This window comes from Hyaena hyaena, unplaced genomic scaffold (genome assembly GCF_003009895.1).
Source record: "Hyaena hyaena isolate Hyena2069 unplaced genomic scaffold, ASM300989v1 scaffold_350, whole genome shotgun sequence".
Lineage (NCBI taxonomy): Eukaryota > Metazoa > Chordata > Mammalia > Carnivora > Hyaenidae > Hyaena > Hyaena hyaena.
In genome coordinates, this window is record NW_024080980.1 from 1,393,452 (window position 1) to 1,421,151 (window position 27,700).

At 50.3% G+C, this 27,700-nt stretch overlaps 2 protein-coding genes across 7 annotated transcripts in view; one reads left to right on the forward strand and one right to left on the reverse strand.

Moving 5' to 3' along the window:
- The first annotated feature begins 1,985 nt into the window (after positions 1-1,985).
- On the forward strand, positions 1,986-27,008 carry POMGNT2 (protein O-linked mannose N-acetylglucosaminyltransferase 2 (beta 1,4-)). The gene is made up of 2 exons (XM_039249831.1): positions 1,986-2,233; positions 25,072-27,008. Exon 2 carries the CDS (start codon positions 25,177-25,179, stop codon positions 26,917-26,919), a length of 1,743 nt encoding a protein of 580 aa, XP_039105762.1. The 5' UTR covers positions 1,986-2,233; positions 25,072-25,176; the 3' UTR covers positions 26,920-27,008.
- The window catches only part of GASK1A (golgi associated kinase 1A), a 91,661-nt gene continuing 70,747 nt past the window's right edge, over positions 6,787-27,700 (reverse strand). For 2 of the 6 annotated variants that reach the window (XR_005531358.1, XR_005531352.1), the window contains exons 8-11: positions 23,897-24,056; positions 21,683-21,797; positions 8,035-8,130; positions 6,787-6,950 (exon numbers count right to left, since the gene is read on the reverse strand). The gene's annotated coding sequence lies outside the window, so the exon portion shown is untranslated. Of the gene's footprint in view, positions 6,951-8,034; positions 8,131-17,679; positions 18,474-21,682; positions 21,798-23,896; positions 24,057-27,700 lie in introns of those variants that run through there. The other 4 variants (XR_005531353.1, XR_005531354.1, XR_005531355.1 and 1 more) reach the window with 4 other exon arrangements.

A 27,700-nucleotide genomic window follows, 5' to 3' on the forward strand; every position in this document is an offset into this window, starting at 1 on the left:
TGAGAGACACAGATAACAAGTTGGAGAGGGAGAGAGAGGCAGACACATCTGAAGCAGGCTCCAGGCTCTGAGCTGTCAGCTATCAGCACAGAGCCCAAGGAGGGGCTCAAACTCACGAACTGCAAGATCATGACCTGAGCCGAAGTCTGACGCTCAACTGACTGAGCCACCCAGGAGCCCAAAACTGGACCACTTTCTTACAATATACACAAAAATAAATTCAAAATGGATGAAAGACCTAAATGTGAGATAGGAAACCATCAAAATCCTAGAAGAGAGCACAGATGGTAAGTTCTTTGATACTGGATGTAGCAACTTCTTACTAGACATGTCTCCTCAGGGAAGGGAAACAAAAGCAATAATAAATTATTGGGCCTTCATCAAGATAAAAAAAAAACAACAATTTCTGCACAGAGAAGGAAACAATCAACAAGCCTAAAAGGCAACCTATGGAAAGGGAGAAGATATTTTCAAATGACTTATCTGATAAAGGGTTAGTATCCATAATATCTATAAAGAAATTATAAAACACAATATCCAAAAAACAAATAATCTGGTTAAAAAATGGACAGAAGACATGAATAGACATTTTCCCAAAGAAGACATCCAGATGAAAAACAGACACATGGAAAGATGCCCAACATCACGTATCCTCAGAGAAATACAAATCAAAACTGCAATGAGATACCACCTTACACCTGTCAGAATGGCTAAAATTAACAACACAGGAAACAACAGATGTTGGTGAGGATGCAGAGAAAAGGGAACCCTTTTACGCTATTGGTGGGAATGCAAACTGGTGCGGCTACTCTGGAAAATAGTGTGGAGGTTCCTCAAAAATTTAAAAATAGAAGTACCCTAGGATCCAGCAAATGCATTATTAGGTATTTACCCAAGGTTACAAAAATACTGATTCGAAGGGATACATGCACTCTGATGCTTATTTATAGCAGCATTATGAACAGTAGCAAAATTATGGAAAGAGCCCAAATGTCCATCGACCGATGAATGGATAAAGAAGATGTGGTGTATATACACAATGGAATATTACTCAGCCATATCAAAAAACGAATTTTGCCATTTGCAGTGACGTGAATGGAACTAGAAAGTATTATGCTAAGTGAAATAAATCAGTCAGAGAAAGACAAATATCATATGATTTCCCTCATATGTGGAATTTAAGAAACAAAACAACTGAAAATGGGGGGGGGGAAAGAGAAGCAAACCAAGAAACAGACTCTTAACTATAAAGAACAAATTGATATTACCAGAAGGGAGGTAGATGAGGGAATGGGTTAAATAGGTGATGGGTATCAAGAAGTACACTTGTGATGAGCACTGGGTGTTGTATGTAGAAGATGAATCACTGAATTCTACTCTTGAGACTAATATTACACTGTATGTTAACTAACTGGAATTTAAATAAAAATTTGGAGAAAGAAAAAATGTCTCATAACGCAGAGAAGGTGCAGGTAGTCACAGTTGGTGCACATATTTAAATGAGTTAATTTCTCATCTATCCTAGTAAAAAGCCAAGAGGTCTAAAGTTCATAAATCAAGAAATAAGGGCGTATGTATATTTCGAGAGTGGGCAGTAGCCAGGTGCAGCAGCCATAAGAGTTGGGACTGTTTGCCCTGGAGGAAGGTCTGAATGGGATGGGCGTGAAGAATTGGGGCGTCGCCCCAAAGGAATAGAGCATTTGTATTTACTTGTATTTGTAGTAACAGATACGTTTTTAAATATGCGAACGTTATGATTACCTTGATTTTACAAATGACATCTTACTGTTGGTTTAACTCGCATTTACATTTATTACCAGGACTTCCATAATTGCACAAATCTAACACCAAGTAAACCTGCGCCTCTGTGGGAAGAAACTACAACTTCCAGGGTTCCGCGGATTGAGAGCTTGGGCGGCTCAACTACAATTCCCAGAATTCCGCTAACCAAGGAGTGGTTCTGGCCGAAGGTCAGAGCAGCTGAGCTGGCGAGCCTGCGCACGTGCACTAGCTGCCGCGCCGGGCTCGCCGGCCAGAGAGGCGCAGGTCCGGCACCCGCGAGCCCGGCGGCGGCGGTCGGGTCGGTGCTGCGGGACCTGCCCTCCATGCCTGGTCCTCCCGGGCTCGGGGCGGGGTCAGGAGGTGGCAGCGGCGGCCGATTCAGCCAAAGCCGGCTCCGCGGGGGGCCCACCGGGACGCCTCAGCCCCTCGGAGCCCCGCCTGCGGGCTGCAGGTGAGACGCGCGCTCCGGGGGCTGGCGAGGGCTTCGCGATCCGGCTGGGCTGGGGCTTGAGGGGTCGGCCCCGGACTTCCCCTGAGGGATCGACTGGAGCGTCGGGCCCTGGGGTGAAGGGAAGCCCAGAGAAGTTTGCAGAACCGAGTAGTGAGCGTGATGCGCACTGAAGGAGGCTCGCGATGGGGCGGGGGTGAGGGGCGATGGACCCTTCGGGTCCCGACGCCGCGGGGCCGGGGCGGTGCCCCCAGGTGCGGCGGTTGAAGCCCTTAGCTCGCAGCTGGCGCTGGCAGCGGGTCCTCACGCCCCTTTGCTTGAGCGACAGTGAGGCGCGATTGGCAGGGAGCCAGCGAGGTGCGTGGAGGGGACCCGGCCCTCCTGAGCTCCTCTGGAAGGCAGTACCTGGGCAGGCCTGCAGCCGATCGCCGGGTTCTTTGGGTCTTGGTAGGGTACCTTTTGTGTGCCTGGTGATAAGAGCCTGCCTCGGCCTGCTTGACAGTACCCGGGTAGCTTCTGGAGGGACCCAGTGGATTTCTGACCCCTTCCACGTGTGTAGGACCCCGTCTCCTGGGCACTGATGAAAATCTGCTGGTAAGATCTAGGGTCCTTAGGCCAGAGTCCTACACCTTGTGGTGGGAGGCAAGGGTCAGCTTACTTTATGCAGACCAAATTGCAGAGCCTACTCTTGGGGGAAGCAAGGCCTGGCATGGGAAAGGTTATGGAGTGAGTTTGATAGGACTTAGAGTCTACAAGCACCAAATGTTCAGTCACCAAGTGTTTACTGTTACATGTGCCAGGCATTCAAATCCTGGATCTCATTTACTAGCTGTGTGCCCTTGAGCAAGTCACTTATCCTCGCTGAGCCTCTTGTTTCTTTCTCTGCAAAATGGGTATAAGCGTACCTCCATCACAGCATTGCTGGGAAGGTTAAATGAGATAATGTGCTGCAAGTCCTCCATCAGGGTCAGCACACAGTGGATGTGCAGCAGATGTTAGCACCTGTGGTTGCTATGACAAAACATGGCAGAGGTGAGATTGGAGCCCACGTCCGTCGTTGTACTCCAACTAGCTGCTCTCTCTGGCTCTCATGGATCTTGGAGATCCTCCAGTTCATCCTTTCACATTACAGATGAGGAATGTGAGTCCCAGTTAGTGGCAGAGCCAGAAGAGAACACAGGTCCCGTTTTCCCCAGGGATGGCCAGCACATCAGTTCCTGAGCCTTGGGCCCCAGGAGGGCAGGGAGAGGCAGAGAGTGGAGATCCTCTGCACAGGGGAGGATGGGGTGCTGGTGCCTGAGTTCCCCCATGCCACACCGTGGCCATGTTGGCGTCCTGGTGGCCTTCATGTGTCAGAGTGTCAGAGTAGCTACACCAGTTTTTGAACTTTCCTTCTGGTTGGCAAGTTCTCGCCCTGAGCCTGGCTTTAGAAAATATTTTGCAATAAACGGAGGCTTCTAGTGAATTACTGAGCTAACTGGAAAATTAAATTACCAGATGCTTCATTCCCCAAGGTCCGTGTCACTCCCAGTTTGGTTGTCAGCAGATACTCTCCTCCAGGACCTGCCTAACACCTGACAGGTTTTTCAAATTGGATAAAATAATGACCATAAAAGGTGTAAGCAGCAGATGCCATCATAGGCTTTGGAGTTAGACTTGGGTTCGAACCCCAGCCCCACCGCTTAAGAGCTGTGTGACGTTGGGCAGTTCACTTTAACAACTCTGAGTACTTCCTCAAATGTGGGATGAAATAGCACCTGTTTTAGATTTATAGGAGGGAATAAATGAGATCGTTCATCTAAAGCACTTAGCATTTCTGGCGTATGTCAGAGCCACTGAATGGGATGTATGGCATTATTGCGATGATAATAATAATGCTATAAAAATAATTGTCAGGCATTGTGCTTTGCCTCTGTTGTCTCTTTGAATTCACAAAGCCACTTTGTGAAGTAGGTATTATTGTGCCTGTTTTTCAGACCAGGACGTGGAGGCTTAAGAATTGGCCCAGGCAGACGCAGAAGGACAAAGACTACATCATACCACTTATAGGTTGAGTCTAAAATAGACTCATAGAAGCAGAGAGTGGAACAATGGTTGCCAGGGGCTGGGATGAGGGGGGACAGGGAGGCATTAGTCAAAGAGCATCGAATTTCAGGTATACAAGATGACCAAGTCCAGAGCTCACCTGTACAGCTTAATGCCTATAATTAACAATATACTTTAAAATTTGCAAAGAAGGTAGATCTTATGTTAAGTGCTTTATCACAAGAGGGTGGCAGGAAACTTTTGGAGATGATGTATGGGTTTGTGGCATATATTATAGTGATGGTTTCACAAGTGCCTACCTACCTCTAAACATCAAGTTATATATGTTAATTGTACACAGCTTTTTGTCTGCTAAAAAAAAAAAAAAAAAAAAGGAAGACTTGGTCTGGGGTCGTGGAGCTGCTAAATGACAGGACGGGAGCTCACTTCTGGCATCTCAGCTCCAGGACCAGTGCCTGCTCTGCTCTGCTGCCTGTGGTTCTTGAGGTCCTGGAAGGCCCGCTGTGACCCAGGGTGGCCTCCAGGGTGGCAGCAGGGGGTCTTCTCCAACCATGTGAAGAGGTGGTGGGACCCCTGTGCTTCCGCTCCATGTGTGGCATTGGATGGGGCTGGAGGGACATCCCCTGGGTGAACCTGAGGGATGAAGTGTGAGGAGGAGGCAGCACAGGGCCCCACATCAGGGTGAGGCCTCAAGAGCTTGATGAGGAGAAGAAGTGATCCTGTTTAGGGGCCAGGAAGAGTCTCAGAGCCCTACTTCTTCTCGGGGCCTCGTCTCTGCTTTGGGGAGGAGGCCCCCCACCGAGAGCCATGGGTGTGAGGAGAGGAGCTCTGGACTGAGAACATCCGCTGTTTTGATCGTGGCTGCCTATGAGAACTCACGCTGCCCCTCTCGACCTCTCATGAAGTCAAAAAGTTAGAGCAAATCATTTCCAAGGGCTCTTTTGGCTCTAAAAAGCAGTGGTTTTGTCATTTTAAATTGGTGGATTAACCTTCTCTGCACAGCACCAGGGCAGGTGGGATAATTGTCACCCCTACATGCAACGCAGACTTTCATTGGGGCAAGAGAATGACCACAGCTCCCTTGAGCTGCCTGCCACTGCTGGGACTCTCTGCTGGTGGCAGGTGTGGGGAAGACTAATGTACAAGGGCAGCTGTGGTTGCTAAGCTACAGTTGAGGGCCCCTGGGCCTGCATTTCTGCAGCCGTTCACACCTGCTCTGCCCTGGAGTGATAGAAAGCCATTGCTCTGACCTCTACCCTGCTTCTGTCCCTGATTGTACCTCCGAGTCTGAAGCACTGTGAATAAGACATGGAGTCAGACATGGGTTTGTATCCATCCTGGTGTCCCTGCTTGAGCAGTAAGACCTAGAGCAAGCTTCTTAACCTCACTAAACTTGGGTTTGTTTGTTTTTTAATATTAAAAGAAACTGGAGATAATAGTACCTGCATTAAGAGGGCTTTTGTGCTGATTAAGGGAAAAAGGTAGGAAAGGGGCTTAGGGACAGTGCCTGGCACGCAGGAGGTGCTCAGGAAAGTAAGGTGGTGGGAGAATTAACCTCCAAGCCGTGCCCAGAAGCCAGCATCCTCTTTTCCTGAGCTATCCAGGACAGCGATTGCTCCTTCCATTTTGTTTGGCTTCCCGTGTCCTCACAGGGCCTGGCATCTGTCTGAGGTTCAGACCTTTCACTCTGCCATTGATAGACTAATGTCGGGACAATCTTAATGCTAAGAGTGGTCTCTTTTCTCCAATTTGAAAGCGTAACAGAGGGGCCCTTTCTGGCTGGATACCAGGAACTCAACCATGAACCAAGCCACAGGGAGGTGCTGGAGACTCTGATCTGTTGAATTGCCACTATTTCTACTGTTATTGTTATTACCAGTACAGGCCGTGTTAGGTCAAAAAAGAAGGGGGGGGCGGGAATAAACGAAAGATCTTTAAAAATGCCTTTAAAAAGCCCTTTAGAAACTGAGGCAGATAGAAGGATGCTGCCAATTTGCCCCCCAGGACTGCCTCAATCAGCTCCTAAAGAAGGGACTTAGTGCACCCTCCTTTCTAGGATCCCCTCTGTTCCAGGAAGCGCTGGAGGGAGGTATGGAAGAAGCTGCCACACCCCCAGACGCAGAGCTGGGCAGCTGGGGGAGGGGCTGCCTGCCGTGGGCGCTCATCTTCTGGGCTGGCCACCCAGTATGGGTGCAGGCTCTATTCTGGGGGCCCCTGGCCAGCTCAGGACATAGGCACCAAAAAGCCACACATCGGGGCCTCATGGTCTAATAAGGAGTAAAAGCTCCAGTAGTTCTAGAGCTGGGGCAAGAGGTGCAAAGTCATATGCTCACTACAGCCGATGGCAGGGGGGTGGGCCTGTGACCTGGAGACCTAATGCCCAGGTTGAAGGGCAAGCTAATGAGGTCCTGACAGGAAAGTGGCCTGGTGGTACCCACTTATGTCAGCTTGGGCGCCCATAACAAAGTGCTACCCACTGGGTGTCAAACCACAGAAGTTTATTTCTCATGCTTGTGGAGGATAGAAATCCAAGATTGAGGTGTTGGCAGCTTTGGTTTCTCTCGAGGCCCCTGTGCTTGGCTTGCAGGCACTTGCTTCCTCACTGTGCTCTATCAGGCTTTTCCTGCCTGAGTTACTAAGTGCCTTGTGCCCCATACGAGTTGGGTCCGAAAACCTGGTGCCCGAGGTAGAAAAGGAGAGAACAGTAAGTGTGATGACAGTTGTATCCCTGAAAATCCATGCCCTGGGAGGCCAGGAAGACGAGGGCAAGATGGTGCCCGGGCTGTGATTAACGTAGGTCATGTTGACATGCTCCACGTTCAGATCCTGACTTCGCTCCCTACAAGTGGAGGCACTTGGGACATGTTTACTTAGCTCCTCCTAGCCTCTGTCCTGATCTGCAGAGGGGGACATGTTCATGGTGCTGTGCTAGCTCCTTGTTGGTTTGAGGATCATACAAACAACATACAACGATGGAGGTGGTGGTGGTTGAAATTGTTAATTTCATGCTGAGACCTGGCTACTGGGAGCGGGGGGAAGGAGCCCTTCACAGGAGAAGGGAAACAAACAAGTCATTAGGAAGACAGTGAACCCGAGAGGGACTGTGAAAGTGCCTCCCTCCAAACCCATTGGGGGTTCAGTCCCTGTAGGAGTGGTTTGTGGTCTGGGGTTGCATGGCTGGTTTGGTACCTGTGTTTCATTCATTGTTAATATGAGGAACCCTAGGGGCGCCCGGGTGGCGTAGTTGGTTAAGCGTCCGACTTTCGCTCGGGTCATGATCTCGCGGTTCGTGGGTTCGAGCCCCGCGTCGGGGTCTGTGCTAACTGCCAGCTCAGAGCCTGGAGCCTGTTTCAGTCTGTGACTCCCTCTCTCTCTGACCCTCCCCTGCTCACGCTGTCTCTCTCTCTCCTAGAAATAAATAAAAAACATTTAAAAAAAAAAAATATGAGGAACCCTAATGAAATATAGTTCTGACAGTGAATGTGTTTTGAGGCCTATGCAGGTACTTTATTTGCATTAGCACGTTGAGTTCTCCCAGCACCCTAAGGTGGTTATTATTCCCATTTCATGGATGAGGAAATTGAGGCTTGAGGAGTTAATCTGCCGAGATCATAAAACCAGTTCACACCTAGGACCTAAAGGAAGGTACGTATGCGCTATGTGGCCTGGGGAGAATTCTCAGCCACCACCGCCAGAATTCTCCGCTGCGGTCTTGCACACCCCAATGCCTGCACTTAGCCTGGACTGGGTGCACTTACGTGATGTAGGAGATCTGCCAGGGACTTCCAGCTTCCTAAGCACATTCTTCTGTTCCACCTGATGGTGCTCTTCCTCCCGGGAGCCTTTGGGCAAGACTGGTGAGAAGCAGGGATAGTTAGGCAAGGCTAGATGACCGCTGTCAGGATGACCCAGGGGGTGATCCCATGAGTTGGGCTGGTCCCCTGGACCAGGAAAGCCTGTGGTGTGTACAGAACGTTCCCTGACGTTCCTGGGACAGCAGGAGAGCGTCCTGTGGTGATGGTCCCCCCTCATCCCCAGGCAGTGAAGATGCCCCTCCCTCAGTGCCCCAAAGCCCACATTCCCTTCCTCTGTGACAGCGATATCACATCTGGTTTTAGCAACAGCCTCACGTCCCCTCAGCCACAGAGAAAACCTTGAGGACAGACGTGCCTTTTTTATCCCCCCAGTTTTGTGTCTCTTGCACATTCTTTACTCTATTTTGGGCTGATGCAGAGCATCACTGTCCCGTTCTCTACATGTCGTCTTAAGTCTTTGGACTCAGGTTCATAAATAAATATACATTAAGGACCGATACAGACAAATACAGGTCCTCTCTCACCCACCTGACTTAGGTAGAGGCAGCCAGAAGCTAAGGGGGGCTTGCTGTGCCAGGGACATGTTACGTGGGCGTCCAGTGTGTTTGGTCGGTGACTGGGCCAAACTGGTCGTTAAATAAGTTCCATGTCCTGCCTTCCTGCCTGCCTACATCTAACCAAAGCCTTTTTTTTTTTTTTCAGAAAGAGAGCAGGAGCGCAGGTGTGCAAGCCGGGGAGGGTCAGAGGGAGAGGGAGAATCCTAAATCCTAAACAGGCTCCAATCCTGACTTGGGGATTAATTTTACAACCGTGAGATCATGACCTGAGCTGAAGTCAGACACTTAACCGAGCCACCCAGGTGCCCTCAAAGACTATTTTTAAGAGAATGAAGGAGGGAATCTAAGAACCTTCATCATGAATGACTCCAGGGCACTGCTGTCCACCGTGGGCCAGGGGTCCAGGCCTCAGCAGATGATTTCAGGAGGGGGTTCCCTTGGGGGTCTATTCAAGGCTCACTTCCTTGCTGGGCGAGTGCCCTTTCTGTGTGTTGCAAGCACCAAAGCCATGTCCTGTGTGAGCTCTCTGCTCCTGCCCGTCGCCTCTCCTGGAGAGGCCACTGCAGCAGACCAGCCTTTGTCTGGGACAAAGCAATTGACAGGTAACTGGAGACGAGCATGGTCTTGTCCATAATACTTAACAGACCCCTCCACTCCACGAGCCTTCATGCCCAGGAGGAGGCCTGCAGAAAACGGGATCCAAGCTGTTGGTGCAACACCTTAAAAGTCCAATAGGGACTGTCTGTTCTGTGGAATGAGTTTCTTTCCAAGGAACATGGGTTTGTAATTAGCCTTCAGCCCCACAAGAAGAGAAGGTGCCACCGAGGTCATTCTTTTGAGGAGTGAAATCAAGGTTCGGATTGGTCCTTTTGTTTGGCTCTTGCCCCCCGCCCTTCCCCCCCAGGACCTCTCTTCATCTGCCTCTGTGACAGGACTTCGTGGGGGGAGCGGCAGGGACTCGGCCCTCCTTTTCCTGCAACCCTGTGCCTCGTGTGGAGGAACTGTATCCCCTCAGTCAGCAGACAGGGCTTGGAGAATCTGGGGCAGATGTATCACATAGCTCCTCTTGTAGGAAGACGAGTTTAAAGAGAAATTTGCTAAAGTTGGGTTACTTTTTAAAATCTGCAAAGTAAAAAGATTACATGAGGTGCCCATTTTGCACGGGCGGCAGGTTTTGTTTTGCGTGGGCTTGATTGGACGTTGTGAGGTCAGAGTGGGTTTATGTTTGATGGTCGGCGGTAGTCTGGGGATCAGCTTTAAGTGCACGTTGTATCCTCCGTAGTCAGTGTGTTGGGATGGGAAGGTCCCCGCAGGGCATCTGGCTGGTGGTCCCCGAAGTGATGGAGAAGCCTGTTTATCTTCCCTGAAGGGTGTGAGTGAGACGAGTCGGGAGACGTGGCTTCTCCAAGTCATGTTTTCTCCTCTTCCTAAAGGAGGAACAAGCAAACGAGGACCAAGGTTGTTGGGTGCCCTGTGAAGCCTGTGTCCTTCAAGAGTTGCCACACCAGACATCACTGTCACCCACCAGAGTTCACTCCTCTTGCCTCCTCCCAGCTGCAGGAACCCAGGGCTCTCAGCTCAGTAGCAGTGGCACCTCTGGTCATTGTCATTGGTCCCGGAGGTGGCTGGGTGGGAGTTAACCCTATCAGGTGGCTGAGCGGATGACTTATTCCATGGAGAGGGAGAACCTTCTGCCTGTAGCTGGATATAAAACAGGAAGCACGTCGCTCCAGTTGACACTGGTGGCCATGTCATGACCATGAGGGAAGCTGGCCAGGGGGAGAAGCAGCATCCCGGGGGTGGGGGGTGGCAGAGCAGAGATGGCGAGGAATCCCTGATGGAGCCCTTTAGCTCCCGACCCGACCCAGCCCGGAGTGTGGTCTGTGAGCAGGGTGGGTGTGTGGGCCTTTCATTGGGCTCACCCCTCCCTGATTTGAGTCCTTTGAATGCCTTACATGTTTCTTTTTCTTCTTCACCCTGTGCCCCACTTTAATTAAAACCAGATCTTCTGTGTCTTTATGGTTTTAAGCACAGTCTTTAGAGTCAGAGAACACTGGGTTAATATCTAGACTTCACACTTGCGTGGCCTTGGGCGAGTCAGTGGACCTCACTGGCCTCAGGTTCCTCACCAGAGAACTGGGAATAATGATACTTCATAGGGTCGAGGTGAGCACCAAATGGGATGTTGTACGTAGAGGCTGTGGGGACCTCTGAAGGCAAGCCAGGCTTGGAGCAGGGCCAGGCTGGGGGCCTCGGTTAGGACATCTGTCATAGCCTTGCCCCAGCAGGAAGCAGGTTTATTTTTCTTTTCTTTTTCTCCATGTGGAATGGCCCATGTCAGAGACCCTCCAGTCTCCAAATCCCATCCCATTGGAGGCTCTGCTCAGAGTGGGGTGGTTTCCTTGGCTCTTTACAGATCGCCGAACCTTCATGCCCACTCACAGATCCCAGATGGACAGGAAAGTTTTCAGGGAGCACCAGGAAGAGGCAAAATACATTATCTTGGGTGACCTGTGCCTCTGAGGGCCACCATTGTTCCTCTTCCTTGTCCAAGGAGCCTCATGACAAGACCCCTCTGGGGCAGCCCTCATCTCTGAGAGGGAGCCCAGGTGGAAATGTGTGGGGTCAAGTCCTGACCTGTGGACATGTGGCCCAGCCACTGAGACTGTTTCTGGATAGAAAAGATGGGGACAGAGTGAACCATCATAAGGAAAGAATCAGTGGAGTCGTTCATGCATGTAAGGGGCCCAGCGTGGCACTGGGACAGAGCAGGAACCAACAGGTATGTGGTGCTTTCCACACCTGCCTGCAGACAAGGGTGGAGGCCGTCCCCCTGCTCAGAAGTGAGAGAGAGGGTTAGAGATAGCAGGTGAAGGACGGATGAATTCCAGCTCTGTCTTTGAGCTGTGAGGTCTCAGGAGAGTGAGTACAGAGGAGGTGGGCTGCTTAGGAGTGTGAGGGAGCTTCCTGTCCCTGAAAGTAAGTAGCTTGTGATGCTGGGATTCAGGCTCCTCCTCCCATTTGAGCAGGGCCCGGTGACAGAGTAGGCCGTGGAGGCCTTCAGTCTGAAAGAGTTCTCCCTTGATCACCGTCATTTGGAGGAGGCTCTCGGTGCATGGAGTGGCACTAAACAGGGGGTCCAACATCAGGACTGGATGCAGCGTGCCCGGTTGGTCCGTCCGGCGAGCCGCAGTCCTGCAGAAGCTTAGCTGAGTGTCCTTCTTAGTCCCCAGTACCAAGGAGAGTGGCCTGAGGTCTCTCTCACCATCCTTGTCTCCCTACCACTGCCTTCTTGTCACTAAGACTAGTGGCCTCTCCAGGAGCAGTGAAAATTGGCCTGGAGAAAGGGGCCGTCACTGGCTCCATTTTCTAGTAGGCAGCTTGGCCCAGTTATTCTCCACATTTTGAATTTCCTCCTGGAGTTTTTTTTTAATCCAGAAACATTTTGAAACGGCGATGGAGAAAGGCCTCTTTTATCTTCTTTAGTGCTCGGGGTCTGATCAGTGTGCTCTGTGCCTCCATCTGTTATCTTTTGAAAACCCTTAGGAGCATTTTGCCCGGTCCTGGAGTTCTCCCGGCTTATGTGGGCTGGAAAGGGGGACACAGAGGGAGTGTGGGAAACAGACTGAAAGGACTTTACAGTAACCGTTGACTGACCAAGCACTTGTTGGTTTTTTCCTACTGCACTTTGGCTACTTCACAGCAGGTGAAAATGCAAGGGCAGCTTTTCATCTGTCTCCTCAGTGGCAAAATACAGTCATAACTGTGTTCATTAATGTTCCCCCAGAAGCAGATCCTGAGACAGAGATTCAGGTATAAATAGATTATTTGAACTCCATCCCAATAAACATGAATAAGGGAGTGAAGAACTGAGACCAGGAAGGGAAAAGGGGCATGAATCAGGCCAGTTACCACTGTGGGCAACCACCTAATCTGTTAGGGAACTCTGGTGCCAGTGCAGAAGGGGCCTCAGAACTCTCCTACCTGGGAAGGACAGGGTATTCATTCATTCATTCATTCATTCATTCATTCATATTTTAATTCTCATATAGTTAACATACAGCATTGTACTAGTTTCAGGTATACAATATAGTGATTCAACACTTCCACGGGAGTGGGCTGTTTATGCAACTCTTCTCATGAGATGTTGGTGCAGGCTGCCTGGCCTGTACGTGGTAAAGTTAGAAACCCATGCAATCTGACCTGGGCCCTGTGTTTTAACCACTGCACGATTTCTGGCATAAGGCTTGGTCCATCCCCAGCAAACCTTCCTTCTCATTTTCCCTCTTGGAAGGTAACTTGCGAGCTTGAAGGGCCCTGTGGGCCAGTCCATATTTGTCCTGTCTTCTGTCAGCATCTGGCCCGGCGTGGTCACTTAGCATCTAGCCAGACACAGTGCTCTCTTGTCCCCAGGCTCAAAGGCTGGCCTCTTCTTGGTTGCCTCACCACGTCTCGAACCCCATGTTTCCGGTTCCCATAAGCTTGGCCCCAAGATCTGGAGCTTAGGGCTTAACTGGGATTGGCTATGCACAGGTCCAGAGGAGAGCCCCAGCCTCCTGCCTCCTGTGGCCCCACCTCACATCCCCACCTACCTGTTGCCAAGCGTGCCTCTCACCACCGGGAGGCCTAGCAGAGGGCAGGTGGCAGAATGCCCACTTAGAGAGGTGCCCATTCAGGTTGGAGGCTGGCCTTTCCTCTCGCTTCTCTGCTGTCTGTCTGCCATTCCCTGGGCGTGTCCTTGTAGCTTTAGCAGCTGATGGACAAGCTTCCATTTGTGATCAGAACCAAACACACATGGGCTCCTGCCCCATGCGTCTGCCTCTCATCTCTCCGGTGCAAGGGAGGGGGAGCTCTGTTTATTTTAAATTTTCTAAATATTCACTTATTGCTCATCCACTCTTTAGAATCCTGTAATTTGCAATAGGGATTTGATTCTTTCTTGTTAACTTTCTGACTTTTTATTATGAAAACGTCAGACACAAGAGGATCATAGAAAGTCCCTCATCACCGTCTTTCACAATTGTCAGTTTGCTACCGTCTTGTTCCATCTGCCTCCACTCTTTTTCTGGAGTCTTTTAGAACAAACCACATACATGGCATTTTACCTATAAATATGAATGTTCTCTTGTTTCTTAAGTTATCTAATTTTTTATGACTTTTTATTTTGAAATAATGTGACTTACAGAAAAGTTACAAAAAATGCTTCATTCAGCTTCCCCTAATGTTAAGTCTTACATAATCACAACCAGAAAAGTAACATAGCACCATTACCTAAACCAAAGACCTGATTCAAATTCTGCCAGTTTTCCCACTAGTGTCCTTTTTCTGGTGCAAGATCCTACCTTGCATTTAACTGTCATGTCAGTGAGCACTGGGTGTTATATGTACGTGATGAGTCACTAACTTCTATTCCTGAAAATATGTTAACTAACTTGGATTTAAATTTTAAAAAATAATAATTAAAAAAAAATTTTTAATTGCTGTGTCTCCTTAGTCTCCTTCAATCTGGGACAGCTACTCAGTCGTTCCTGGGCTTTTGTGACCTTCACTCTTGAGGCGTTCTGGTCAGGTGTTTTGTAGACTGCACTTCGATTTGGGTTTAATGTTTCCTCTATTAAGTCTTCTATACACTACATTCAGAGCTAACAGTGGAGTTAGACCAAGATTCCCCATTTAGAACTGTAGACTGAAGCTGTGTGTTTGGGTAAGATGATAGAAGAGAGGTGCCCTTCTCAGTGTACCGTTATCAAGGGGTACATGAGGTCGGTAAGTATTACTTGGTTCAGGGGCTGTCTGCCAGGCTCCTGTACCGTCAGAGTTCTATTTTTGCCTCCGTAATAGATATGTATCTCACAGGGAGACAGTTTGAGACTATGCAAATATCCTATTTCTCATCATACTTCCCTCACTAATTTTAGCATCCCAGCAGTGGATCTTGCCTGAAGCCATTATTACTGTGATGTTTGCCAAATGGTAATTTTCTGTTTCCATCACTGCTTCTACATTGACTAATTGGGATTCTACTGCAAGAAAGATCTGTTCCTTCTTCCTTATTTATTTACTCAATTGTTTATTCCTATCAGTATTGACTCTTTTGTACTTATTGTATTCTATGGGCTATAATCCATTCCTGTTGCTTTTAAATTTGGTTACATTGTCCTAGATCTTGCCCCTGGGGCCTCCTTCAGGTTAGTCCCTGTGCCTTTTTGATATGTCCTCATCATTTTTTGAGAACTTCCTTACGTGCTGGCACCACGAGATATTCCCAGCTCATCCTGTATTGTCCTGTACTCATCCCCAGCCCAGGACACAATTATTGTTCACAGCGCCCTGGCTCCTTAGTAGAGGATGATATCAGGAACCAACACCTGAGTGCCACCTGAGTGCCAGCTGTGCTGTCACTGCTCCCAGGCTCTCCCGCTGGTCAGAACTAGGAGCTGTGTGGGGGTGCACACCTGCCCCCCTCCCCCCCACTGTTCTCCTGCTCGCGTCCCTCCTGTCATGCCAGCCCGAGTCCCTCTGCAGTTCCCTGACCCAGATCTGAGCTGAGGCCCTCAGGGCCGCCGCACCAGCTCCGCAGTGAGACACCCTGCTCATCGGACCTCTGCATCCCCTTCTTAAGTCCTTTTTGTCCCTTCCCTTACTTTTTCATTTCTTTCCCTCTCCTGACCTTACGGATGAATTAACTCTTCCTCCTCCTGGCTCTTTCTCTGCCCCTTTTTTCTCTTCTTACCCCCTAGAGAGATGTCAGAACTCAGCTGTGGTCAGGCCATGGTGAAGACACAGGTTTTCTCTTCTGCGTACCCGGTATTGTCCATACGACGGTGGTGGTAAGGATGGTTGGTTCCCACAGCACCAACTGAATGTGATTCAACCTAATAGCGAAGTCGTTCTTAGCTGGTAGGGCTGGGCAGGGAATTTCCAGGAGGGGCACGTGTTTCTGAAAACGTCTATGCAGCAAGATGGTTTTACACAGGCAGATGCAGGTATAAAATAGCAACTTCAGAAGGTAGAGGTTGGTGAAATCCTTCAGTCTTGGGGGCAGACATTGTAGAAGAGAGTCATTACGAATGGGGGATTCCTGGAGGAAGGGGTGCTGGACTTTACAGGTCAGTATGGGCCATTAAAGAGTTTCTCTCTCTCTTTTTTAATGTTTTATTTATTTCTGAGAGAGAGCGTGAGCAGGGAAGGGTTAGAGAGAGAGGGAGATACAGAATCTGAAACAGGCTCCAGGCTCTGAGCTAGCCGTCAGCACAGAGCCCGACGCGGGGCTCGAACCCACGAACTGTAAGATCAGGACCTGAGCCGAAGTCTGACACTTAACTGACTGAGCCACCCAGGCACCCCAAGAGTTTCTGTTTTTTATCAGCAGGTAACTAGGTTTGAAAAGACAGGGAAACACTGATGTTTAAGCAGGTTTCTTCGCTGTAGGGCTCTGGGCTTGCAGAAATCCTCCCCTGGGGATTATCAGGGCTGACTGGAGCGCAGGTAGAACCCAGCTAAGGCGGCAGCCGCCTGTGCCCTCTCCTGTCACTGGGGCTGGACCAGACGTGCTCTGCCCTTGTTCCACAAAAGCCTTGAAGACCTGCGTGAAGGACATGAAGTTGATGGGCTCTCAGGATAGCTGTGACTTTGTCCTCTTCCCTACAGACCAAGAAGGCCCAGTGGGATTGAATGAGAGGGAGTTCTGTTAAAGGACTAGCTTTGAATCCACAGGAATTTACTTAAAACAAGTCATCTGCAGACTCTGGGACTTGAATTGCCACGAGGAACATGCTCCTTGTACTCCATTCATGCTGAGCTCTCCCTCCAGGAAACCCCTTCTAACTCCCAGGCCTGCTTCTCCCATACTGAGTGGAGGGACACTGAGGCTGGGAACTTGTCACTAGGTTTTCTACCTCTGTTCTCTCCTTTCTCCAGGCTACTCTGCTCAAACACTTTCAGCAGCTCCCCATTGCCTGTAGGGTAGAGTTCAGATTTCTTGACCTAGCACCAAAGATGCCATTGACATTTTGGCCTTAGCGGATTTTTCTTTTCTTTTCTTTTCTTTTTTTAATGTTTATTTATTTTTGAGAGAGAGAGACAGAGAGACAGAGTGCAAGTGGGGCAGGGGCAGAGAGATACAGAGACACAGAATCCAAAGCAGGGTCTAGGCTCTGAGCTGTCAGCACAGAGCCTGATGTGAGGCTCAAACTTAGAAACTGCAGGATCATGACCTGAGCCAAAGTCGGACGCTTAACTGGCTGAGCCACCCAGGTGCCCCATTAGCTGAGTTTTCTAAGTCTCTCTTCCTCTCTGTGAACCATCTTAACTGACCAGACTGCACTGTGTGGTCTCCTTAGATCAGTCTCTAGACGGCCTCCCAGCTCCTTTCTTTCTGCCCTGGAGATGACATAGCTGTTCCCTCTGAAAGCTCAAGGAAACGGCCAAACCAGAAGGACTCATTTCTTCCTCAGAAGGGTCTGGCCGTTAACAGTCTACGGGGGTCACTGGAGCCCCACCTACTGCCCGTGCAGTGACACTCACGTTACCATAGTCCGCATTCCCTACCAGATGGAACCTGTGTGGAGAGGTATAGCTCCACTTTGGCCCACAATAAATGTTTGTTTCCTAATTTATTTTTTTTCTTTTTATTTCCTTTTTTTTTTTTTAAGAAAGAGAAAGAGCATATGTGTGTGAGTGGGGGAGGGGCTGAGAGAAGAAGAGAGAGAATCCCAAGCAGACCCCATGCTGTCAATGCAGAGCCCAACACAGGGCTGGATCCCATGACCCTAGGATCATGATCTGAGCTGAAATCAAGAGTCAGAAGCTTAGCCAACTGAGCCACCCAAGGCGCCCCATATTTTCTAATTTCTTTTTTAATGTTTATTTTTGAGATAGAGACAAAGAGCAAGTGGGGGAGGGGCAGAGAGAGAGGGAGACACAGAATCTGAAGCAGGCCCCGGGCTCTGAGCTGTCACCCCAGAGCCCAACATGGGGCTCCAACTGATGAACCGTGAGATCATGACCTGAGCTGAAGTCGGACGCCCAACCGACAGAGCCACCCAGGCACCCCTCATATTTTCTAATTTCTAATACAAGAATTTCTTGGAGGGATTTGTTTACCCAAGTTAGAAGGGTTATGGGGAAACTGATGCCAAGTAGCACAGCTCAGAAACAGAAGGCACAGGTCAGACGCCCATGTGTTTGCTTCATGCACAACAACAAAGTTAAATTATTCTTAGTTTAGAGAAACCAAAACCCCAGCCCACACCAGCTTCCATAATAAGGAAAGTTTACAGCAGGAAGTCCAAGTCATAGAGCTCTGAGATGCCACCGGGGTCCTTCCTATCTCTCCTCCATCGTGCCATCCTTGTTGTCAGGCCAGTCAGCAGATGGCAGGCAGTGGTCATGGGACAGTACCTGCTTTTCTGTCAGGTGGGTGGGAGCGTGGAATGTGACTCCTTCCCTCCATTCTGCTTGGTTCTGCTCAGGTAGCAGGCGGCGCTGGGCCAGCACCCAGCCCCCAGAAGCTTGCTCTCTGCTGGCCAGCCCTCTGAAGGTGGGAGGTAGATCTTGGCTTTCTCTGCACCTCATGGGTGTCAGGAGGAGGGGTGGCTATCTGAACAGACCTGAGGTTTTATTAGGAAGAGTAAAGGTACATGGATACTGGGTGGAAATAGTGTCCACTCTGCCCTTTATTAATGCACTTGACTTGGAAGCCCAGGTAGAGAGTTGGTGACGGACTCTGGTGCAAGGTGCCAACAGATGACAGCATGTCCTATCTCAGTCCTCATCTTTGGGAGGAATCCTCTTCTTAGATTTAAAATCCATTGTTTCAAATGACTGTAATGAAAAGGGACAGTTCCTGCCTCAGCACCAATCAGCTTTTGCTTCAAGTCATATGAAGGCAGCCAAGTGTGTCCAACATGTTTTAAAATGCCAAACTTCATTGTGCATCCTTGTGGCCCTTTATTAACTATCCGGTGCCTCATTTTTCCCCCTTTTCCCCTCTGCTAGACACTTATTAGGTTGAACCTAATTGTGTGAAATTTTGTACACGAGAAGCAGTCAGCTATCAGTATTCATGAGGTTCAACTAATACATAATTTCTGACCTTCTCCACAGCCCTGCACGGTGGGGGCTGTGCCCTCGCTCTTGCCGATGGGGAACCTGACTTCAGAAAGGCCACACCATAAAGTCATGGAGCTGGGTTTGAACCCGTCTGCCTGACTTTTTATCCTTAAACTTTCCTAGACAGCACACATTCTCTGGGAGCCATCAACCACTGGTCATGCAGCAGGAACTCAGAGCCAGGTTGGTTTAGGCTGTGATGTGATAATGACTGAGATCAGGGGTCTCCAAAAGAGCAAACCAATTGGTCAGACTTCTTGGAGCAGTTGGTGCCCTGAGGCCGTGCTACCTGTGTCCCCCTGGGGAGGGTGAGCAGAAGGTGCGGCTGCGCTGGCAAGGCAAGAACTCCAGAGGAGTGCCCTTGGTCGCAGGAAGGGAGGCTGTGGTGGATGGGATGGGTTCAGAGCGACCTTAGAGGGAGGCAGCTGGGGGGAGAAGTGGAGAGACTGGGCTGTGTGAGGAGCCACCTGCCTTCGCTAGACCCTCAACTCAGAAGCCCTATGGCCAGACCTGCCCATGACCTGCTGCTGTCCCCCGTCTTCAGGAGGCAGCACTCACCAGGAGTTGAGGACACCTCCATTTTTAATCCTGGTCATGCCGCTGAGTTGCTGGATGGTTTGGGGCAGATTCCTTCACCTCACCTCTCTAAGGTGAGGAAGACTTGCTTAGTAGTTAACCTGAATAACAGTGGAATTCCTGGGGCGCCTGGGTGGCTCAGTCGGTTAAGCAGCTGACTCTTGGTTTCACCTCAGGTCATGATCTCATGGGTTCGTGGGTTCGAGCCCCTCCTCAGGCTCCTCAGTGGGAAGCCTGCCTGGAATTGTCTCTGTCCTATCTGCCCCTCCCCCACTCACCCATATCTCTCTCTCTCTCTCTCTCTCTCTCTAAGTAAACTTAAAAAAAAATAACAGTAGAATTCCTTCCTAACAACAAAGAACCCTGTTTTTACTTTTTATTTGTTTTTAAGTATATTTATTTTGAGAGAGAGAGAACATGTTGAGAGAGAGCATGAGTTGAGGAGGGGCAGAGAGAGAGGGAGACAGAGAATCCCAAGCAGGCTCCATGCTGCCAGCACAGAGCCCAATGCAGGGCTTGATCTCAAGAAACATGAGATCATGACCTAAGCGGAGATCGAGTCAGACACCTAACCGATTGAGCCACCCAGGTGCCCCAGAACTCCCATTTTTTAAATAAATTTTTGTGGTACCCATATGAGTTTCCTAGTGCTGCTGTAACAAATTTACCAAACTTGGTGGCTTTCAATGACAGAAATTTATTCTCCCTCAGTTGTGGAGGCCAACAGTCTAAAATGAAGGTATTGACTGGGCCATGCTCCCTCCAGAAGCTCAAGGAGCTAGGGGCACTTGGGTGACTCAGTTGGTTAAGCATCCAACTTCAGTTCAGGTCATGATCTTGCAGTTTGTGGGCTCAAGGCCTGTGTTGGGCTCTGTGCAGAGAGCTCAGAGCCTGGAGACTGTTTCAGATTCCGTGTCTCCCTCTCCGCTCCTTCCCTGCTCACACTGTCTCTCTCTCTCTCTCTCAAAAATAAACAAACATTTAAAAAAAAAAAAAAAACTCTCGCGAGGATTCTTCCTTGCCTCTTTTTAGCTTCTGGTGGCTCTTGGTAATCTGGGTGGTCTTTGGTTTATAGCTACATCATTCCAGTCTCTTGTCTTTGTTTTCCCATGGATGCCTTCTATGTTCCTCTGTGTTCTTTTCTGTCTTATAGGGATACTTTCATTAGATTCAGGGCCTACCCTAATCCATTATGATCTCATCTCAAGATCCTTAACTAATTGTGTGTGTAAAGACCCTATTTCCAAATAACATCACATTCTGAGTTTCTGGGTAGACATAAATTCAGGGGGGGGGGGAACATTATTCAATCCACTAGATACCCTTAAATATACGAAATTAAAGGTGCTTGGTTTTTGTGGAGGTAAATGGGGGCCCATGACCCCGGCCTCATGTCCTCATTGCCTACCACCAACCCTTGGCAGCCCCCAAGGATGAGGATCTGCAAGCCACCAGGTACCCAAGGTCCCAGGAAGCCCTAGTTCACCATATCCCCTGGCAATGAGACTTTGGACTTACAATTTTGAATTGATGCTGGAATGCGTTAAGACTTTGGGGGCTCTTGGGATTCATGGTCTAGTTCTTTGGTTAAGAGCCGTTCGATTTTTCTCAAATGTGGTTGTACCCCAGAATCACCTGGGAGCTTGGTAAAAAAGCAGATACCAATGCGACTTTGGGTTCTGGTCAAAACAAAGTCTTTTACCCCTATCCATGCACTAATACAGCTAAAAACACAGGGCATTGTGTATAAAACATCAGAAGACTGAAAGGTGGAGAGAAGAATGTGGAACAACACAGTACTGAGTTCCTTGGATTTTCTGTTTGCCTCCTGTGTGTCCCAGACTGGGTGCCAAAGTAGCTCACAACCCAGAAATGCCAGTGAGCACAGACCAGAAAAAGCCTCAAGGAAAGCTCTCTCTCTCTCATCAAAGGGCTAGAAAAGGAACAGCCTAATAAAGCAAACCTTTTTGACGGCAAACCCTATTCCTGCAAAACACCATGGGAAATTGCTTCTTCCCTCCCTCCTGGCTATAGCAAAGACTGAATGCACAGCTTAGACGTCCATCCTTGCTTTGTGGTAACCAACCAGGCAACCCCCCCCTGACCCCCTGCCGCTGCTTCAGCACCTCGACCTACCCTTCACCCATGGGTCTGGATGAGAAGCCTGGACCTTTACCACCACCCAGCGGTAACAAGATGTCCCCTCCACCACCACAGTCCCCTTGAGGGGTCAGTGGATCCTAGACTTCATCCCCCACCCAGTGATGATGAGGGACCCCGGAGTGTCAGTAGAGCCAACTGAGAAGCCTAGACTTCCTACTCCATGATTGTGCCACGTCTCTCACCCTCACTGCCAGGGTGCTGTTGATAGAGGCCGAGCAGGGAGCATGGCTTTTCTCTCATCCAGTGGTCAAGAGTCCGTGCACTCCCTTCCCCCACTAGCACGGTTCTTGCAAAAACCTGCAAAAATGGAAAGTTTAATATAAGCTCATTATACCCCAAATGCCCAGCTAAGTTTCAGCAAAGAAAGGGAAGAGATAAAGAACAAACTGGAGATTTGAGAACTGAAGAATGTAGTAACAAAAATGTAAAATCACTGGATGGGCTCAATAGAAGAATGGATATGACTGGATATCCGTATCCAGAAAACAATTAGTGAACAGGAAAACAAACAATGGAAATTATCCAATTTAAACAACAGAGAGAAAATAGACTGGAAAAAAAAAAAACTGAAGAGAGCCTTAGAGACCTATAGAGACAATATATATTTAAAAAATTTTTTTTCTTATGTTTTTATTTATTTTTGAGACAGACAGAGCATGAGTGGGGGAAGGGCAGAGAGAGGGAGACACAGAATCCGAATCAGGCTCCAGGCTCTTAGCTGTCAGCACAGAGCCCGATGTGGGACTTGAACCCATGAACGTGAGATCATGACCTGAGCTGAATTCGGAGGCTTAACCGACTGAGCCACCCAGGCGCCCCTATATTTTTTAAAATTTAACATACATGTACCTGGAGGCTGAAAAAGTATTCAGAGAAACAGTGGCTGAAAATTCCCCAAATTTGGTAAGAGGTGGAAACCTACAGATTCAAGAGTGAATGAAGCCCTAGCAGGGTAAACCCAAAGAGATGCACACCAGGACACCTGATAATCAAGCTTCTGAAAACCATACTCTTCAGAGCCACACAAGAGGAAGGATGCATTACGTCCAGGGGGAATGCATTTTAGATGCAGCGGATTTCTCATCAGAAACATACAGGCCAGAGAGCAGAGAGAAAGAACTGTCACCCCAAAGTTCTGTCCCAGTGAAAATACCCTTTAGGAATGAAGGTGAAATCAAGATATAGCACTTGAAGGAAAACTAAGAGTTTGTTCTCAGCAAACTTCCTTACGATGGTAATAAAAGGAAGTTCTCCAAAGAAAAGAAATAACCAAAGAAAACCAGGGACAAAGAAAGAATTAAAATATGGGTAAATATAATGGGCTGTCCTTTCCCTCTTGAGAAAATGACATTTGACAGTTGAAACCAAATTTGTAATACTGTCTGATGTGGATTTTAATGTCTGTAGAGGAAATGTTGAAGATAATTTTAAGGGAGGATAAAAGAGCCTCAATAGAGATACAGTCTCTATACTTATTCGAGATATAAAATGTCAATACTAATAGACCATGCTAAGTTGCATGTATATAGTATGATGCCTAGAACAACTAGGAAATCTCTACCAAGAAATATACTCGAAAACACTATAAATTGATAATAATAATTTAAAAAAAAAAGATATTCTACAAGAAGACAGGAAAATGGAACAGGAACAAAAGATCCTGATTCCTGAGCCATACTCCAGACCTGCCGCTGATCAGAACCTCCAGGATCCAGGCCTGGGACTATAGTTTTAGCAGGTGCCTCTGGGGATTTTGAGAACAGCCAGGTCTGGGAATTTGTGGTCTAGACCAGTATTTTTTAAACAGCAAACTGCCAACCCTGTTAGGTTGTAAAATCATGAAGCCCCTCCTTCCCCACCTTTAAAAACAATAGAATATTGGGCTGGAAAAGGAAACGCTAGAGTACATTATAGCTAGTCAGAGTAATTCTTTGTGAAGTTTTTTGATGGGTAATGTAACATGTGCATATGTATGAATATGTACATGCTCAGCCCTTAGATGAGGGTAGGCTGGAGCGATGCTGCCCCAGGAAGGGCCTTCAACTAGTGCTGGGCAGGGTTGGTAGGCAAGTAGCCTGGTTTCCCATAGTGACGAGTTCATTCATGTGCCCTGTATTGGCTTCACTCCTTGTCCCTCTTCATTCCCTACTCTCCTACACAGATTTATTGGGATAGTTTCTCGAATTATTTTGACTCAAACCCTTATCCTTGATTCTGCTTCTGAGGGAACCTAGCCTAGGGCACAGTTTCTTTCTGGGCAGGACTGCACTTTGATTTTTGTGATCACGGGGAGAGGGAAGTTGCAAGACACCGAGAGTCAAAAGCCAGTCCCGAAGGAAAGAAGGGGCAGGTCAAGCCCCTCCCCAGTGCAGTGCTGTGTGGGTACCAGCTGTTACCCGTGCTCCTCCTGCGAGGGTCGAGGGTGACATCCGTCAGGTATAAGCCATCCTGGGCTTCACAGCAAATGAAGTAAATGAACCCTTCCTTGTGGTGCAGAAAAATGGAGCAGATGTCTGCAGCCCGGCCAAGCCTCTCCGTCAGTGTATCAGCGGTGACCTGCAGACACAGTTCTTTTACTAGACCACAAAGGGGACAACCAGCTACCCATCCTTTCATGGGAATCTAAAAGGCCTGATTTCCAAACAGGACTTTTAAGCAGGAGCAGACATTCCCCCCATAGCCCCCAAACGCACGTGTCATGTGTCCTAAGAAGGGGCACATGGGAGTCCTGGAGGACAGTTGGCAGTGAAACCCACAGGCCTTCAGTCCCACGTGAGGAAAAGTCCAGGAATGCCAGGCCCCTCAAGGGGACTTTCCCTGTGGCCTCCCCTCACAGGTCCTCTGTTGGTTAGCTGTGGCCATAGCTGTGCTGCATAATAAACGGCCGCAGGACTTCCATGACCTCAGACTTCTCTGTGTTGACTGGTGGTTTTGATGACCTTGGCTGGGTCCGCTCACAAACCTGGGGGTCAGGTGAGCCACACTCCTGGGCTGGAGCAATGCTGCTCCACGCACATGTTGCTCCTCCTGGGACCAGGAAATCAGGCCGAACAGATTCTTCTCACAGCAATGTCATAGGCATAGAGCGGGCAAGGCCAGCCACATAAGCTCTTTCCAAGGCTCTGATTATGCTTTCTCTGCTAACATTTCATTGGCCAAAGAACATTATGTGGTCACACCCAAAGTCAAGGTGCAGGGATGTGTACTACTTCTGTGGAAGAAGAGGGGAAGGGAGGGAGTGAATATTTTGAACAGCGGTCTAATCTACCATACCTTCAAATGTGCAAGATGATTCAAGAATCCAGGGCTGGGGCGCCCTGGTAGCTCGTTCGGTTAAGCTTCCGACTCTTGATTTTGGCTCGGGTCACGGCTCAGGGTAGTGGGATCCAGCCCCGTGTAGGGCTCCACGCTGAACTTGGAGCCGGCTTAAGATTTTTCTCTCCCTCTGCCCCTCCCCTGCTCAGTTAGTGCATGCACGCAGTGCAGGCACAGTGCCTGACACACAGCGGGAGCTTAAGTTGACTCCAGACAGACTGTGCCAACACCTTTCTGTTCTCCTTCTCTCCCGCAGGCTTTTGCTGAGCCTCGGGATGCCCGCGGAGATGGGTCAAGCCCGCCGGGCCCGTAGCACCTCCCCGGGGCTGTCCTCTCGGTAGGGCCCTGCGGTGGCACTAGGATGCACCTGTCGGCGGTGTTCAACGCGCTGCTGGTGTCTGTGCTGGCGGCCGTGCTGTGGAAACATGTGCGGCTGCGCGAGCATGCGGCCGCCCTGGAGGAGGAGCTGGCGCGCGGCCGCCTGGCCCCGGAGCCCGCGCCCGCGCCGCGCATCGACTACCCCCGGGCGCTGCAGACGCTGGCTGAGGGCGGTACGCACATGGTGTGCACCGGCCGCACGCACACCGACCGCCTCTGCCGCTTCCAGTGGCTCTGCTACTCCAGCGAGGCCGACGAGTTCGTCTTCTTCCACGGCAACGCCTCGGCCATGCTGCCCAACCTGGGCGCGCGGCGCTTCCAGCCGGCGCTGCTCGACCTGTCCACCGTGGAGGACCACAGCGCGCAGTATTTCAACTTCGTGGAGCTGCCCGCCGCCGCGCTGCGCTTCATGCCCAAGCCCGTGTTCGTGCCCGACGTGGCGCTGCTCGCCAACCGCTTCAACCCCGACAACCTCATGCACGTCTTCCACGACGATCTGCTGCCGCTCTTCTACACGCTGAGGCAGTTCCCCAGCCTGGCCCAGGAGGCCCGCCTCTTCTTCATGGAGGGCTGGGGCGAGGGCGCTCACTTTGACCTCTACAAGCTGCTCAGCCCTAAGCAGCCACTCCTGCGGGCGCAGCTGAAGACCCTGGGCCGGCTGCTCTGCTTCTCCCACGCCTTCGTGGGCCTTTCCAAGGTCACCACGTGGTACCAGTATGGCTTCGTCCAGCCGCAGGGCCCGAAGGCCAACATCCTAGTCTCGGGCACCGAGATCCGCCAGTTCGCCCGGTTCATGATGGAAAAGCTGAATGTGAGCCAGGCGGGGGCTCCCCTCGGCGAGGAGTACATCCTGGTCTTCAGCCGCACCCAAAACAGACTCATCCTGAACGAGGCAGAGCTGCTGCTGGCACTGGCCCAGGAGTTCCAGATGAAGACGGTGACGGTGTCCCTGGAGGACCATGCCTTCGCAGACGTCGTGCGGCTGGTCAGCAACGCCTCCATGCTGGTCAGCATGCACGGGGCGCAGCTGGTCACCGCCCTCTTCCTGCCCCGTGGGGCCACTGTGGTCGAGCTTTTCCCGTATGCCGTCAATCCCGACCACTATACCCCCTATAAGACGCTGGCCACGCTGCCTGGCATGGACCTCCAGTATGTAGCCTGGCGGAACATGGTGCCGGAGAACACAGTCACGCACCCCGAACGGCCCTGGGACGAGGGCGGCATCACTCACCTAGACCGGGCTGAGCAGGCCCGCATCCTGCAGAGCCGTGAGGTCCCGCGGCATCTGTGTTGCCGGAACCCCGAGTGGCTCTTCCGAATCTACCAGGACACCAAGGTGGACATCCCATCCCTCACCCAGACCATACGGCGTGTGGTAAAGGGCCGGCCAGGGCCCCGAAAGCAAAAGTGGACCGTCGGCCTCTACCCAGGCAAGGTTCGGGATGCGCGGTGCCAGGCGGCGGTGCAGGGTGCCTCCGAGGCCCGCCTCACCGTGTCCTGGCAGATCCCGTGGAACCTCAAGTACCTGAAGGTGAGGGAGGTGAGGTACGAGGTGTGGCTCCAGGAGCAGGGGGAGAACACCTATGTGCCTTATATCCTGGCCCTGCAGAACCACACCTTCACAGAGAACATCAAGCCCTTCACCACCTACTTGGTGTGGGTCCGCTGCATCTTCAACAAGGTCCTCCTGGGGCCTTTCGCAGATGTGCTGGTGTGCAGCACCTAGCGGGCATGCTGCAGCCAGGCCTGGGTGGGGGTGTGGCTCCTCCAGCTCCGTGTCCCTGGGCTCACTCGCTCGCAGTGGCTTCTGGGAGTTGCTTATCTATTGAGCAGGCCTGCCCCAGGCTCATTCCTCCATGTGTTCCTATTGTATCTGGAGCGTGGGGTTCCCAGTACTCTCTGCCCTGGTACCATGGGACCCTCCCACCCCCCTTCTCCCATCCTGAGCATCCAGCCGTGGAGAAGGTCCTTAGTGGGAGGAGGAAGAGGAGGAGTAGGAAGGAAAGTAAGAACCCTAAGGAGCCTCTGGCTGAGCAATCCTGCTGTTCCCGACTGAATCCTTCTGGTTGATCTCCAGGGTTTGGAAACTGTGAGTAGATCGCGTGGTTGCTTGGGCGGGTGGTTCATCAGCTTCCGTCATCATGGCACTCACCCATAGCGCAGTGAAGGTGTGTTTGGAACATTCATTAAATGATTATAAACATCTTGGTCAAGTCTTGTTATTGGAGAGCAGGGAGCGGGGCTGGTAGTCGGTGCCCACATGCTCTGTAGCCCCAGCTGTCACCCGAGGAGACGTGGTGATGGGGAAGGCGTCGAGGCCTGTGAGGTGAGGCAGGCTGGTTGGACTTCACCTTGACTGCTGGGCGGATATCGCATCTCCAGCTGCGTGGGGCAGCGAGGCTGGAAGCAGGAGGGACAGGGATGCGATGAGGAGGAGCAGCATCCACCAGGGGTTTCGGAGGCCAAAGAGGACTCACAAGACCACAAGAGACCAGACTGGGCATTGG